The sequence below is a fragment of the Python bivittatus genome, unplaced genomic scaffold (assembly GCF_059951505.1).
Source record: "Python bivittatus isolate LINGU-HERP-01145 unplaced genomic scaffold, Pbiv_v1 ctg000480_np1212, whole genome shotgun sequence".
Classification (NCBI taxonomy): domain Eukaryota; kingdom Metazoa; phylum Chordata; class Lepidosauria; order Squamata; family Pythonidae; genus Python; species Python bivittatus.
In genome coordinates this window covers 33,586,317-33,600,137 of record NW_028277075.1, presented here as the reverse complement: position 1 = coordinate 33,600,137, position 13,821 = coordinate 33,586,317, and the positions used below count along the sequence as shown (strand labels likewise).

Genomic DNA, 13,821 nt, shown 5'->3' with positions numbered 1-13,821 from the left:
CTATGATCAATGTCCAGATCTGAATCCTGATGGCATTGGTCTAAATAATCTGTTTCTTCCGGGGATTTCTGTAGCTGTTGCCTTATCACTTTCTCCTCTAACTTCCTCACAAAGATGAGAGTGGAAATTATACTAGAGTGCGGAAAAGAAATTGCCTCCACCACTCCCTGGCAACAAAGAATACACATGGTGAAGTCATCACTTTTTATTGCACAGCATCTGGCCAAGAGTAGATCCTGGAAAGGAAATACGTATGTGAAGTTGCCAGTCAGTCACCTCGGCAGAATGCCCATGCTTTGGGCAGTAGTTCACCAGATATCAGGCTAGTGGGCATAGTGTTCCTCATGGTTCAGTTCCCTGTACAAATATCTGTTATAGAAATGTTTCTCGAGGTTGCTTGCAAGCCTGCCTGGAGCAAACAGACTGGCAATTGCACAGAGGAACAGCATGGAGGATCTTGATTGTTGTTGCTGATCATAGGATAGACATACCTCATTTGGGTTACAAAAATCCAGATCATCACCAGACAACTGAAAAACATTAGGGTTTTTGTAATATTCTATACTATGCCTACATGGGTTAGACTTCTGGTATGGCTTCCATGAAACAAGAAATGGGATGAGCCCTGTGGGAGAGCAGCCTTTGGTCATGAGGAGATGACTAGCAGCACAAACACAGGTGCTGTCAGCCCCACTAGTAGACCAGAACAGGAAATCAACTCCACAGGAAGACTAGAACTACTGTTATTGAGATTGACTATAATAATAGAATCTTGCAAGTCTGATTGTACATTACCTCCCTTCCTTCTGCCCGAGCCACTTCCAAATATTGCCTCTTTTCTCAGGACTTAAAAAATGTTTCAGCCCCTTTTGCCTAGGTTGCATATTTCCATCATGGTAATTTCCTTACTTTTTGCAGTTGTGAATGAATAAGAATAGGTAGTGTTACTAAGTGCTCTACTTTTGCTTATGATGTGGCCTTTCCCTTATGGGAGTTGGAGATTACTATAGTATATTTTCCCCTTGGATGTTGTTGTAGAACTCTACTTAAATATAGCAACAACTTCTGCACTGTACATTTAGATTATGATCCTGCAGGCATGAATGCTCAACCAACATCACCAATGATTAGGAGAGAGTGTGTGGTCTTTGCTGAGAGACAGCTCACCTGTATATAAGTGCTTTGCCTATGTGGGAGACACTACTTATATTTGTTGTACAGGAAATATTATTACAGAAAAACAGTAATGGCAGGATATAATCCCTAAGCCATCATATGGCTTGTTTGGGTCTGACTTGGCAAGTTATGTGATCCTAGCTAATATGCGTGTCTTTTTTACCCAGAGTTAATGATTAGCACAATGTGTAAACCCAACCACTGTGTTGTTTGAAACAAAGAGATATGAAGGAGAGATAGATTGTTGTACTTTACTCTCCCCTTCCCTTTCTTCCTATGTGCAATGCTTTGTCCTAGGTAAGTTTTGAGTATTTGTGTCTGGAGCTCCTAAGGGTTTGACAAGAAGATTTTGTAATGTTTCATTTTAGAGCCAGAGTATACTTGAAGTCAGTGATGAGAGGGTTATTTTTTTATATCATTATCTGAGGCTGGTGCCAGCCATGAATGTTTGTAGTCTGGTGAGAGACATATGTTCTGTTCTCCTATGGCACCCACATGCTTCCCACAACTTTGACTATATCTACACTACTGGAATAGCTGCAGCTGAGTATTGGTGCAGGGGAGTGGCACTCTATTAGTGCAGTGGGACATCTCACATATCTTATAATCCCTTGAGCAGCATGCACTACTGCATATTGATTATCTTGTTATAAATGTTTTCAAAATCATAGAAATGGAAAATGGGTAGTATTGCTTCATTAGTTATTCATGATTGCTTACTTGTTGAGAAAATGTATTGCCTTTTTCATACATGCACATGCTCACTTAAATTTAAGATAAGATTTGAGGATTTTTAAAAATTTAATACCATATGCAGTATTTTTCTTATTTTAGTAAAGTTGGACTTTCCCCACTAGATGGCAGAAACTTTCAGTACTCTATACTTTATTATTTATAAATGCTGGTTGGACTTGATAGCCAATGGTTATTTGCAGAAAACAGCAAGATTCAGGTTCCTCACTTTGTGTTCCACCAAGACAAAGTACCACAGATGCAAACTCTCGCCCTGATTTCCCAATATGGAAAATTTTCAGGAGACAATGGAGTATATTGTATAAATCTGTTCCTTCCAGTTTATCACATTGGGTTGAATGCCTTTCGGAAAGTAATATTCACTCATTCTTTGTTGATTGAGATTTGAAAAGATATGAGTCCTATAATAAAAGGCAAAGATACCCTCAAACTGACTCCTAGTTACTACCTTAATACATCCATTTTGTTTTTTTGTCAATAGGACAAAAGTGCAATTCTATTACCTTCATCTTTTTTTTTTTTCTTTAACTTACCATTCTAGCCTAAATCTAGCCCTGGAATTCCCTGATCGTCTATCGTCCAAGTACTAATCAGGATCAGAATGAGCTGTATACCAAAGATGTTCCTGCTGGTTGTCAGCCTTAGAAATATAAGGATCTGCTTTATACCAAGTCAGACCATTGGTTCATGCTGCTTAATATTCTCTGTACTACTTGGTAGCGTTATGGAGGGCATTTAGCTAATAATTCATAGTAATAACTACATTTGTATGCAATACAACATTTAGAAGTAGTCGTGAGTGCTTTTTTTATAGCTTACAGAATGACTTTGGTTAGGTTAAATGAATACCGTTTTATTGTATGACCATCAGGATTACCTTGAACACATTGGTATAACCAAATCTTTCAGTAATAACACTGGAAGCATTGACATGAATCCTTATGAATTGAGATGGAAGAATCGTGTCTAAAAGAGAAATGCCTTGGCAGAGCATGTTGTATGGATATTTATTAGTCCTCACTGCAGTAGATGGCCAAAAGAATGGTATTCTAAAATGTAGTAATGAGAAAGCTAGAATGATAACAAAGGGACATTATAAGCAATAAGTATTCCTTTCTGATTGCTATCCAGAGGAGTTAAAATGCAGGAATAGGGAAACAAGCCCTCAGTTCTACAGTACTACAACTATTCTTAACGGTGGCCTGATGATGAAAGAAATTGAAATACAAATATAATAGATTCTTGAAATATTAAAATCAACTGGCAAGGCCCTGCAAAAATGGAGCTAAAAGTTAGACATCAACAAACCAGAGGGAAATATCAGCATAGTTAGATCAAGACTCTTGAGGTTTGCAGAAGTAATAGTAAAATAAACCAAAATAACTAAGGGGACAACTACTCAAAACATATTCAGTAGGGCTGTGTAGTGCTCTGTGATTTGGAAAAGTGTTTTAGAACACACGAGAGCTTAAATGAAGTACCTGTGACCCATTACAGCAGCTGCATCTGTTTCCAAAATGAATATTCCTAATAGTAGTATCCAGCTAAAGTATTATTTAGAAAAAAATAGAAAATCTCTAGTATTCTGGTTGGCCATTAAGAACCCCCAATAACAGCATTCTTGTTACGAAATCAGGTTTACAGTCCAACCTGTAATTTGGAAAAGCAAATATCCAGAATGAAAGTATGGTGATAAGCAAAATTCTTAGCAGGAACTTGCATTCTGTCTGGTATCTTGTATATTCATTCTGACTGAAATTTAGAGGTAGACCTCACTTAACCACAATTGGGACTGGAATTTAGGTCACTAAGTGATGCGGTCATTAAGTGAATCACATGATCGGACCCAATTTACAACCTTTTTTGTGGTGGTCATTAAGTGAATCATGTGGTTCTCCATTGATTTTGCTTGCTGGAAGATCGCAAATGGCGATCATGTGATCTTGGGTCGCTGCAACTGTCGTAAATGCCAGCTAGTTGCCAAGCCTCCAGATCATGATCATGTGACCACAGGGGTACTGCAACAGTCATAACTTCAGGCAGTAGTTGTAAGTCACTTTAGCACCATCATAACTTCAAATGGTCGCTAAACGAACAGTTAAGCGAGGACTACCTGTATATGAATGACATATTGCTTATGTAGTGTTAAGAATTACAAAATTTACTACTTTAAAATGACACAAATCTGATTCTAGCTGTGGAATCTTAAAATAACTTCTTTTGGGGGGTTGTAATTTCAAGTGATACCCTCTTGCTGAGAATGCATCTACATTTATGTACTATCCAGATGTTCTTGAAAAGCTGTGTTGTTACGTAGAATTCCTTTTTAGCTTCCTTTTATTTATTCTGTACAGGCAGTGATTCTCTTCTTTGGCGGACCATTTTCAGCATTCTACTTGGTGGGAAATGTAGAAAACAGAATGTACAATATAACCAGGAAAATTATCCAAGAGTCAGGCATCTATTCCTACTATATGACAAATCCATTTTACATACCCTGCTGCTGATCATGCTCATACCTATAATCTGACAGCAACAGTCTGTAGGTGCTCAAGTATGCTTGATGGAGTTTCCTTCCATGATACAGACCCTGTGCTCACCTAACAATGGCACGAACAGGCCTAACAATACCAATTTTTCCTCCTTGCTCCACAATGTTGCCCTTATTTCATCTTCTCAACCATAACTTATAAATTGTATTAATATAAAAATTATTTATAAACAGTGTATTTTTTATACACTGCCCTTATTCTAACACTGAGAGCCTCAGTATGTGTAAAACCTGTTTCATTGGCTACCTATTACACTTGGTCATGTGACATGATTCAAGGTGTGTTTGAAGAGTGCTGGGAGATATGCGCACACCCCTCCTTTTTGGTTATCAGCCATCCTCTAGTGCAATCATTTCTCTCTTCATGTTTGCACTTTCCATTAGCATTTCATTTCCTGAGTTCCTTTCATACCAGTGTCTCCTCCAGCGCTGTCTTCTTCTTTTCAATAAAGGCAAAGAGGGGAGAGCAGACCTCTACTCTTTCATTTGAGGAAGAATGGTGTCTGTGTTTATGCTGATCCATGTTAATGGTATTTTAAAATGTATCTCTACCACAAGATGCAACACCCCCATTTTTTTCTCATTGCAGTGTCTGGAAAATCAGGAGGGATGTTGAACTGGGGTTTCTTTGTTTATTACTTTATACTTACACTCCAAGTAAGAGAATGGTTACCCAGCAGCTAGTCCCTGTAGGAGAGCCATGTTAATCCATGGTAACTAAAAATCAGGAGGAATCTGGTAGCCACCTTTTCAAACTAACAATTTTATTGTTCCCCTCCTTTCCCCATCCCAATTTAAATCCTACATCAGTCTAGCCACTCTACTGCATTTGATGAAGTGAGCTGTAGTTCACAAAAGCTTATGCCTTTTAATAAAATAGGTTAGTCTGAAAGGTGCTACCACACTACTTCTGATATCCAGAAGCTAGTGGGTGCCTGTTCTCCTGTCCCAGTTGCAAAATTACATCCCAGTCTGCCTTGCTCCTCTCTGGACCTATTCTTGCCATAGGGTCTTCCCATTTCACTGTATTTCACCTTGTTTGAACTTGGGAGATGTCTAAACCGAGCATGGGAGGAAAGATAGACAAGCCAGTTTATGGAAGCCAGATAAACTGAAGTCAGTTATATCTTCATCCCCGTGCTGTGCCATGATTAACGTTCCTCCATACTTTAAAGGAGGGCAGCAGCAGAAACCCTCTAATCACCTTGCCTGCCAGGGTGGCACACTGCAATTCGGGACAGCATTGTTCAGCAGCGGCTGGGAACCAAAGCAATAGAGCAGTGTTGTCCAAACTTGGCCACTTTAAGATGAGTGGACTTCAACTCCCAGAAGAGTTGAATTCTGGGAGTTGAAGTCCACTCATTTTAAAGTGGCCAAGTTTGGACAACACTGCAATAGAGGCTGGGTAGGGGTTGGCCGTGGGGACAGTCATGTTATGCTTGCCTGGTTTTGTGCTGTGTCAAGGATGGAGAGAGAGTACTTTAACTCAATAGTGGGGAAAGGACCTTGGTCACTCTTTCTGTTCCAGGGCAAATTTATGACAGCAGCTGCCAGATTGGTAGCTGTTCTTCCAACTCTTGATGTAAATTCTCTCCTAATCCTCTCGATGTAAGTCTGGAAAAGTGTAGCTAACGCTCTTCTGCTCAGGCCTCTCTTCTGTGCTCTATTGCTCTTATCGCTGTGGCCAATGATTGCACGGAGGCGGCCGGGCCCCGTTTTTGCAACGCGCTCGCGGAAGCGGCAGATGGAGCCACCAGCCCGTCTTTTCCCTTAGAGCAACAAGGAGGCAGCTTTCCGGGCAGCTATCTGGGGTCCTTAGGCGCTTACCTTGCTTTGTATTGATACTTCCTACATGGCTCTAATTTCTCGGCGAGGCGCGCTGGGGATCGGAGTTGGAGCTGAGCATGCACCACCCATTGCGGGGACACGCTAGTCTTTGGCGCGCTCGTTTTGCGGCTGCTTTGAGGGGAGGCGTCCGGGATAAGACCCTGGCAGAAGGCACGAGGGCAGCACTTTCCGTCCTTCCGCCCGCCTTGGCGGAGCAATGATTCGTGGACTCGGGCGAAAGACTGTCACTGTCCCTGGGGTTTGATCGCTGGCTACTTGTCCCGCGGATATGACTGGCCCTCTCCCGAGCAGGTGAGGGGACAAGCACGACCGGCGGGGTTATGGAGCTGCACGAGGTCAACGAAAAGGGCTCGAATGGCGGGGGTGCCGCCGCCGCCTCCGTTTGCTCCAGCTCGCCGTCCACCGCTAGCTCGGAGGCGTCCGTGTGCCCGGAGCCGGAGAAGGTCTCCACGCTGGGACGAAGGCACAGCAAAAAGAGGTTTGGGCTCAAGATCTTTGGGCGCAGGTGAGCGAGGGGTGAGACCCACGCTTTTAAAGAGTGTGCGTGTGAACGAGTAATGGGATAGGAGGGACCTGGTGCACTAGCCCACGGTTCACCACACAACGAATCACAACAGTATGTTCAGGTGGTGGGCTAAAAATGGTTTGGCTAGTTTGTGCCTCGGTGTTTTGTGCAAAACTAGCTATCTTTAAGAAGTGGGGGAGGGGTAATCGATTGTTGTGACGCCCGCCCGGATATCGTGTTTTCTATCTGGGGCAGGTAATGAAGATCAGTTGCAACGTATTGGTTACCTCTGTGTAACTGTTTTCCCAAAACATACATACATACACACACACGTTTTCTCCATATATATGCTTACAAATGAAATGGGGATTCCTGCCTGTGCTATGTTTAACAGATGTTGCCAGTTGTGTAAATAAGGTGATATGGCTTGGGAGAAATACACTTTTACCTTTGGTAAAAAAAGCTAATCCTGTGTCATAAGATATGTAAAGTCAGCTGTAGTGATGAGAATGTCACTCTTCCTTTTCCCCCTTCCCCACTATTCCTTTTTGCTTCATTGGATTGAGACTTAGTCTCTGATCCAACAAATAGTGGTGTTTTTCTTTTGGTAGGAATAGAGAGCTGGGTGTTTTTGTATTTTTGTAAATAATTAATAGCTTTCAGTGGGATTCGGGTTCGTCTCTCCTTTCCCATTCCCCATTTACCCATCCTCTTCTTTACCCAATTTCATTTGCTGTTCAACTAAGCTATGTTTATAAATATACCTTATAGCAGTGGTGGCGAACCTTTTGGGCTCAGCATGTCAAAAATTCAGAAAATGCCTAATTTGACTCTGCTGGCGTGTCACCTGCCCTCCCGAACAAAAGAGAACCAATTCTTTACATATTCATTTATTTTTAAAAAGTACAGTCCAATAATGTATGGTGCCATGTAATATATAAAGAAATGTCAAATAATTACAAAAATGAAATATGAATAAAACTCAGTTTCTTCGGTAACTCAGACAGAGAGAATAGTTGTTGTTGGGAGTTGATGAATGCTGGCATGTCACCCAAAATGTCGTGGCATGTCACCTTTGACACACACGTCATAGGTTTGCCATCACTGGCTTATAGGGTTTCCCAACTTGGGGACCCTCTCCTTTGATGGATTGATCAGCAACTCCTGTCATCTCCATCCAGCATGGAAGATACCAAATTGGAGATGGCTGAATAATCCAGCATTGAGGTTAGGTATACATTCTAGAAGGAAATGGAGAATTAGGTGTGAGTCTGTTTCTCTGTGAAGCAAAAGGAAGGGTAGCAGTGAGTTAGAATCATAGTCTGCTGGATTCCTTGTCCAGATATACAGACAAATCCAGAAGTATTTGTATCTTTTTTGTGCTGTGCTTTGACCATGCTGTTGCATATCCTTAAACACTATAATTATCTTTCCAGCAATCAGACATTTGCTTTGTAATTTTTTTGTAGCTGCTTGGAGTTCTATGCCATACATTTAATATTAAAGTTATTTTGCTTTATGTATACAGTTTAATGTTTGGGAGAATTCATAATTCTTTAGTTTGAAATGTTATGTTGGTCTTGGACCAAAATAAAATAAAGTTGAATTTTTTTGGCTTTTAGGCCAGTAGTAGCACATACCAAGCTTCTGAATGTTTTTAAAACCAAAACATTGTGGTTTGTGAGCTACAGTAATTACATAAATTTTGTCAGGAAAGGGAACTAAAGCGCCCTTTCACTGATAGTGTTTTCACAGGTACTGACAAGTATACTCTTAGCTGTCCATGATGGGAAGTTTTGTGATGGCTTGGCTACACTAATCCAAATGTTATGGAAATGTCAATTTTTTTCTTTATACAGTATAAGATCTAGTAGTTAATATAATGCAGATGAATGTAGCCAAAGGTTATATTGCAATTATTGCTATAATTTATATAGTATAATTAATCTGCATATTGTATCGCACAGTACATATAGTTTATTTGGAATTATGTAGAAGTCACAGTAGGAAGTGGCTTTCAACTTTACAGAAGGGGACTCCTGAAGCTTAGAACACTTGGTGAACTCAGAACACCTATGGGCTAGATTGATTAAGAAAGTGAGCCAAGCCACCCATTAGGGCAGAACGTATAGATGGGACCCAATATAAAATTCAAGCAAAGATAGTGAAAAGGAGTTCCTGTGTATCACGTACACCAGGCCTGAACAATTCATCGAGGGGAAGGGGCCACATGGAAAAATTAAAAATCCTTGTAGGCTGCAAAGAAATACTTGGAGTACTAATCAGCAGCTGGCGGAGTAGCAGAAGTACTGGAGCTGGCAACAGCGGCAAGGCTTGGAGGTGCTTGGCAGGGTGTATTTTGGGGTGGCAGCAGTGGCTGTAAATTTACTACTTTTAAAAAGTTGGCGGGCTGCATGTTGTGCAGGCCTGACGTACATACTGCAACACATATACAGAGGCATGAAAATTTGGAGAACTTGGTGTTACAAAGCTGGTCTCTACTCTTTTAGAGACTGTTATCACTTGGCAAAAGTTACCACTGAGTTTAGGGCCTCCAGCTGCAACATCCAAAACCAAGTAATGTAAATACACAGGAGGTCTAAAAATAATTTCATTTCAAATCCAGAGTCCAGAACTAATAAAATCAGCTATCAGGGCTCACTTAACCTCCCAGCCCCAAAGCCTTAACGTAAGAGTACAAGGCCGATCAGTTTCGCTGCCCCTGCTAGAACTTACTTTCTGGACTGAGTTCACCCAAAATGAAATTGTCCTTTCTTGTACATGTAAATCAGTGGCATGCATATGTGTACACATTTATAGAGTTTCCCTTGCAGCATGACTGCCACTCAAGACACATTTGTGCAAAATAAATTAGCACTAGATAGAAGAGTTTCAGTTTGGTGTAGTGGTGAAGGCATCAGGCTAGAAACTGGGAGGCCATGAATTCTAGGCCCGCCTAGGCACAAAGCCAGCTGGGTGACCTTGGGCCAGTCACTTTCTCTCAGCCCTAGGAAGGAGGCAATGGCAAACCACTTCTGAAAAGCCTTGCCAAGAAAACTGCATGGACTTGTCCAGGCAGTCTCTGAGAATTGGACACAATTGAACGGATAAAAAAAAGGGTAGAAGAGTAAGGGATGACATTATCCCAGTCTCTTGAGGGATAATGGTCCAAGCATGGAGAGGTGATGGCCAACCTCAGATGGATATAATGTGATGCTATCCGTGTTCTCCCAACCAATGATCTTTTAAAAAGGAAATGGATGCATGAATTACTGTTCTCTTTTCCAAAGGAAGCCATTGTTTTGCAGTTTTTGAAAGCTTTGCTAGGTTATCAGTTGTTCAGATCTAACCGTTAAGAGCTTCTGTTTGTTCCATGCCATTTTTTAAAAGAGAACAATGAATGTTGCCTTTGAAATAAGAAAAGAATTGCAGATTTGATTTTTTGAATTATGCTAAAGGCATTTCTACTCAAACAGAAATATGTGACAGTGATAAATCGCTATTTTGTAGTAAGTACTGATATGAAACTTGCTTAGTCTAAACTTTAGAAACATTCTGAGAGATACACCTAAAGATGTGAGTCTATTTCATCTACTCCTGAGCTCACTGTTCATTCTCATACAGAGCATATTTAGGAAATTTAGGAAATAGCTTTGCTTGTAGAAATGGATTGAGGATTAAGCATTTGGGTGGGTAAAGACTATATTATATTTTTTCCCAGCACAGCATAAATCCAGTGTAAATAGATGACTTGAGAAAAATAGTAAGCATATCTTGCCAAAACTAGTAGAACCAGTCCTATAGTGATGGATCTGTGGAGAATAGTTAGGAGAATTTAAATCTATGACAGCTCTTTCATTTCCCACCTCTAATTCTTCAAGAATGAGATCAAGTGACTGTGGGGGCGCTGCGACAGCCGTAACTTCGGGGACTGGGAGTAACTACCAGTTGTTCAGTGTCACTGTAACTTTGAATGGTCACTGAATGAATGGTTGTTAACCAAGGATTTCCTGTATAGATTTCCTAATTATAATAAAAATAACTTACAGAAATTATCCTAAAAAAGTATGAGAAATGTTCCTATGCTGAGATGATGTAGACAGTATGAAAATCCTTCTTTCTGGCCCCTTTAAAAGGTGGTCTGCAAATATGTAGGATAAACCTGATGGAAAAAAAAAAGGTGGGGATGCCAGGTTGCTTTCTGAGCATTAAGACCAGAAGTGTGGAACAGGCTGCTTTAATAATTTGTCTCTGGTTTAATCCTTCAGTCTCACAGTAGTAGTAAAATTGTCAGGCCTTGGAAGATCTTAGTGCACATTCTCTTTCACAATGACTGGGATTGTGAGACTGATCCCAAGGTCATTGCTATTCTCCTTGATCGCCTTTCTCAGCTGCAGAAATGACTATTTGGAAAGCTGAACACTTTGAGGACTATGGATTGCAAACTTTTGGGGCAGTGTAGCCCAAAGGACTGGAGAGAGAACTCGTACTTTACGCCTGACAAGGTGACAAAACAGTGAACTAAGGACTGGAGATATCTCATCATCTCATAATGGACAAATCAAATTCATATGTAGCTCCCTTATCCACTATGAATTTAGAGACAACGGTTTTGTTTCTCAATCTGTACAGGAGACAAAGCAAGAGTACAAAATAGAGTGTAAATGGCTTGAGAGAAACGTGTGGAGAAACAGGAATTCTAAGTGAAAGGACTATGGCTAATCAACCACTAAAGATAAAATCCTGTTGATACAGCCTTTTTAGCTAAGAATGAGGGAAGTGATACCCAAATGAAAAGAGCTAGATATTGTTTCCTGTCACTATCCTTTTCATCTTATATCTTCCAATCTTGTATTCATGTAAAAAAGAACCTTTGTATTATTCATTCCAGCAAATACTGTGGAGATGAATGTATTTCCTGTTTATCAATAGTTGTAAAACTCGCTCCTTGAAATTCTTGAACGAGTGGTATTCAGATAGGATGTCTCTGGCTATGCACATGGAAAGCAAACCTAAGCTATTCTGAGATCATTGCGGTGTTGCTGTTTTAATTTCAGTACCATTTCACTACACTGAAGGAGGACCTCAGTGTGGGAAGCTATTGCTGTAGATTAGAAGTGAACTGTAATTTCAGCCTTGAGGGATGTAATTAGAACCCAGAAAACAGTGCCCTAGTATCTGATTAGCCTGTCAACGATATGTTATGGCAAATGACTGGGCTTGAATAAAAGTCATGGTGGCTGTTGGCCAACTTTTATATGTTACCATATTAGCAGATATTTAAAGACAAACTGTGCTGAACTTGCCATTGTGACATATGAAGACATTAGAAATGCAGTAGTTTTAAGTATATTTGTGGGAGGTTGAGGCAAGGAGTCTTCAGTGGATTGTGGTATTTGGTTAATTTGACCCTTTTCATTGGCCCTAGAGTTCCCTAGATTAGATATTTAGTAGGCCCTAGAAAATCCAAGGATTACTTGTGAAGGATGCGGACACATGTGATGTTCTGAAAGGATACATGTGTGCATTGCCTTTATTCAATATTGCCATAGATTTTATGATTAAAACTGTGCTCATGAAAATTATTTAGTAGTAAGAGGAAGCATAATAAGGGTCTGCCTGTAAAGAAGGAACAATAATTCTTTAACCAAACAGCTGTGGGTGATTAAATCTTGTTATATTTTATTCCTAGGAAAGGTTGTGTTTTGTGCAACCCCACCTTGAATGTAGGGTGAATAAAATATTGCCAGGAACTATTAAAAACTGCATCTGGAAGATTTGCTCTTGCATTGTAGCACATAACCTTTTTCCCTTTGGCCTTGTATTTGAAATACAAATGTATTTCTCTGTGGTCTTAGAGGAAGGAGGAAGATGATTGCTGTGGCTCTCTGCAGCAGATTTAGCCTCTTTGCCTCCCATTTTCCTCTAGAGAACCCTTCCTGAACCTTCCTCCAGATCTATTGTACTACGCTCATACACTATCTGCCTGTTGCTTTTTAATAAACTTATTAGCAGCTTAAATTTGGTGAGTGTGGACCTCATATCTAAATTTTAAAGCTCTGAAAGAATCCCCCCCAAACTGTAAATATAATTTGCTTTTTCCTGTATTATTTTAACTGTACATTTTATTTTATTTTTGTGCCTTTGAGTCAGTTTTGACTCCTGGTGACTGCCTGGACAAGTCCCTGCAGTTTTCTTGGCAAGATTTTCAGAAGTGGTTTGCCATTGCCTGCTTCCTAGGGCTAAGAGAGAGTGACTGGCCCAAGATCACCCAGTTGGCTTCCCGCCTAAGGGGGGACTAGAACTCATAGTCTCCTGGTTTCTAGTCTGATGCCTTAACCACTACACCAAACTGGCTGTTCTTTCTGGATTATTGTAGATTTACTAGAGTTGCATGCATCATTCCCCCTGATCTTGCTTTGAGGAGCTGTTTCCTTGTCAGGATAATTATTAATTTGCAGAGCCTGATACTAACTTTAGAGGAGCACAAGCTGCATTCAGGGTAGTCCACATTTGCTCTTTTATCTCATTTTGATCTTTTGAGTAGAAGGAACATTCAAGTCATTCCAGCCTACATTGTGACTTTGTCAGGATCTAAGCTAGAGGATGGAAGTCAACAGGTTTCTTTCTGCTTCCTCTGGTGTGTACTGTATAATAGGGTGGGAGCCATCATTTATCACTTCCTTCCCTTGAAATGTTGCTTCCAATAGCCTGCAATGCTGGATATAAGCTCCTGATGAATATCAGTCTTTTCAGAAAAAGAATGTGTAGAGAAGAGTAATCTTCTGTTGAGTGTGCATTGTATTTTATTTATTTTTATAAAATGAACATTGATTTAAATAAATTACAAAAAAATGTGAAATAACATGTCTCAGCAAGTTATAAATGGGTTTCAGCAGATTTATTTGATTAACACACACTTGATCAGTTAAGATTCTTTAATGTAGGGGTGAATCCCCTGCGATCTTCAGTCTAATTTCAAACTCTG

General features: G+C 40.3%; 1 protein-coding gene across 3 annotated transcripts in view; it reads left to right on the top strand.

Annotated features, from left to right (window-relative positions):
* DGKZ (diacylglycerol kinase zeta) overlaps positions 1-13,821 on the top strand; it is a 117,725-nt gene that overhangs the window by 4,044 nt on the left and 99,860 nt on the right. For 2 of the 3 annotated variants that reach the window (XM_025167684.2, XM_025167683.2), the window contains exon 1: positions 6,307-6,833. The exons of the other annotated variant lie outside the window; for it this stretch is intronic. In XM_025167684.2, the coding sequence (XP_025023452.2) occupies positions 6,649-6,833 (185 nt within the window). In that variant the 5' untranslated portion in view covers positions 6,307-6,648. Of the gene's footprint in view, positions 1-6,306; positions 6,834-13,821 lie in introns of those variants that run through there. 3 annotated transcript variants of the gene reach the window in all.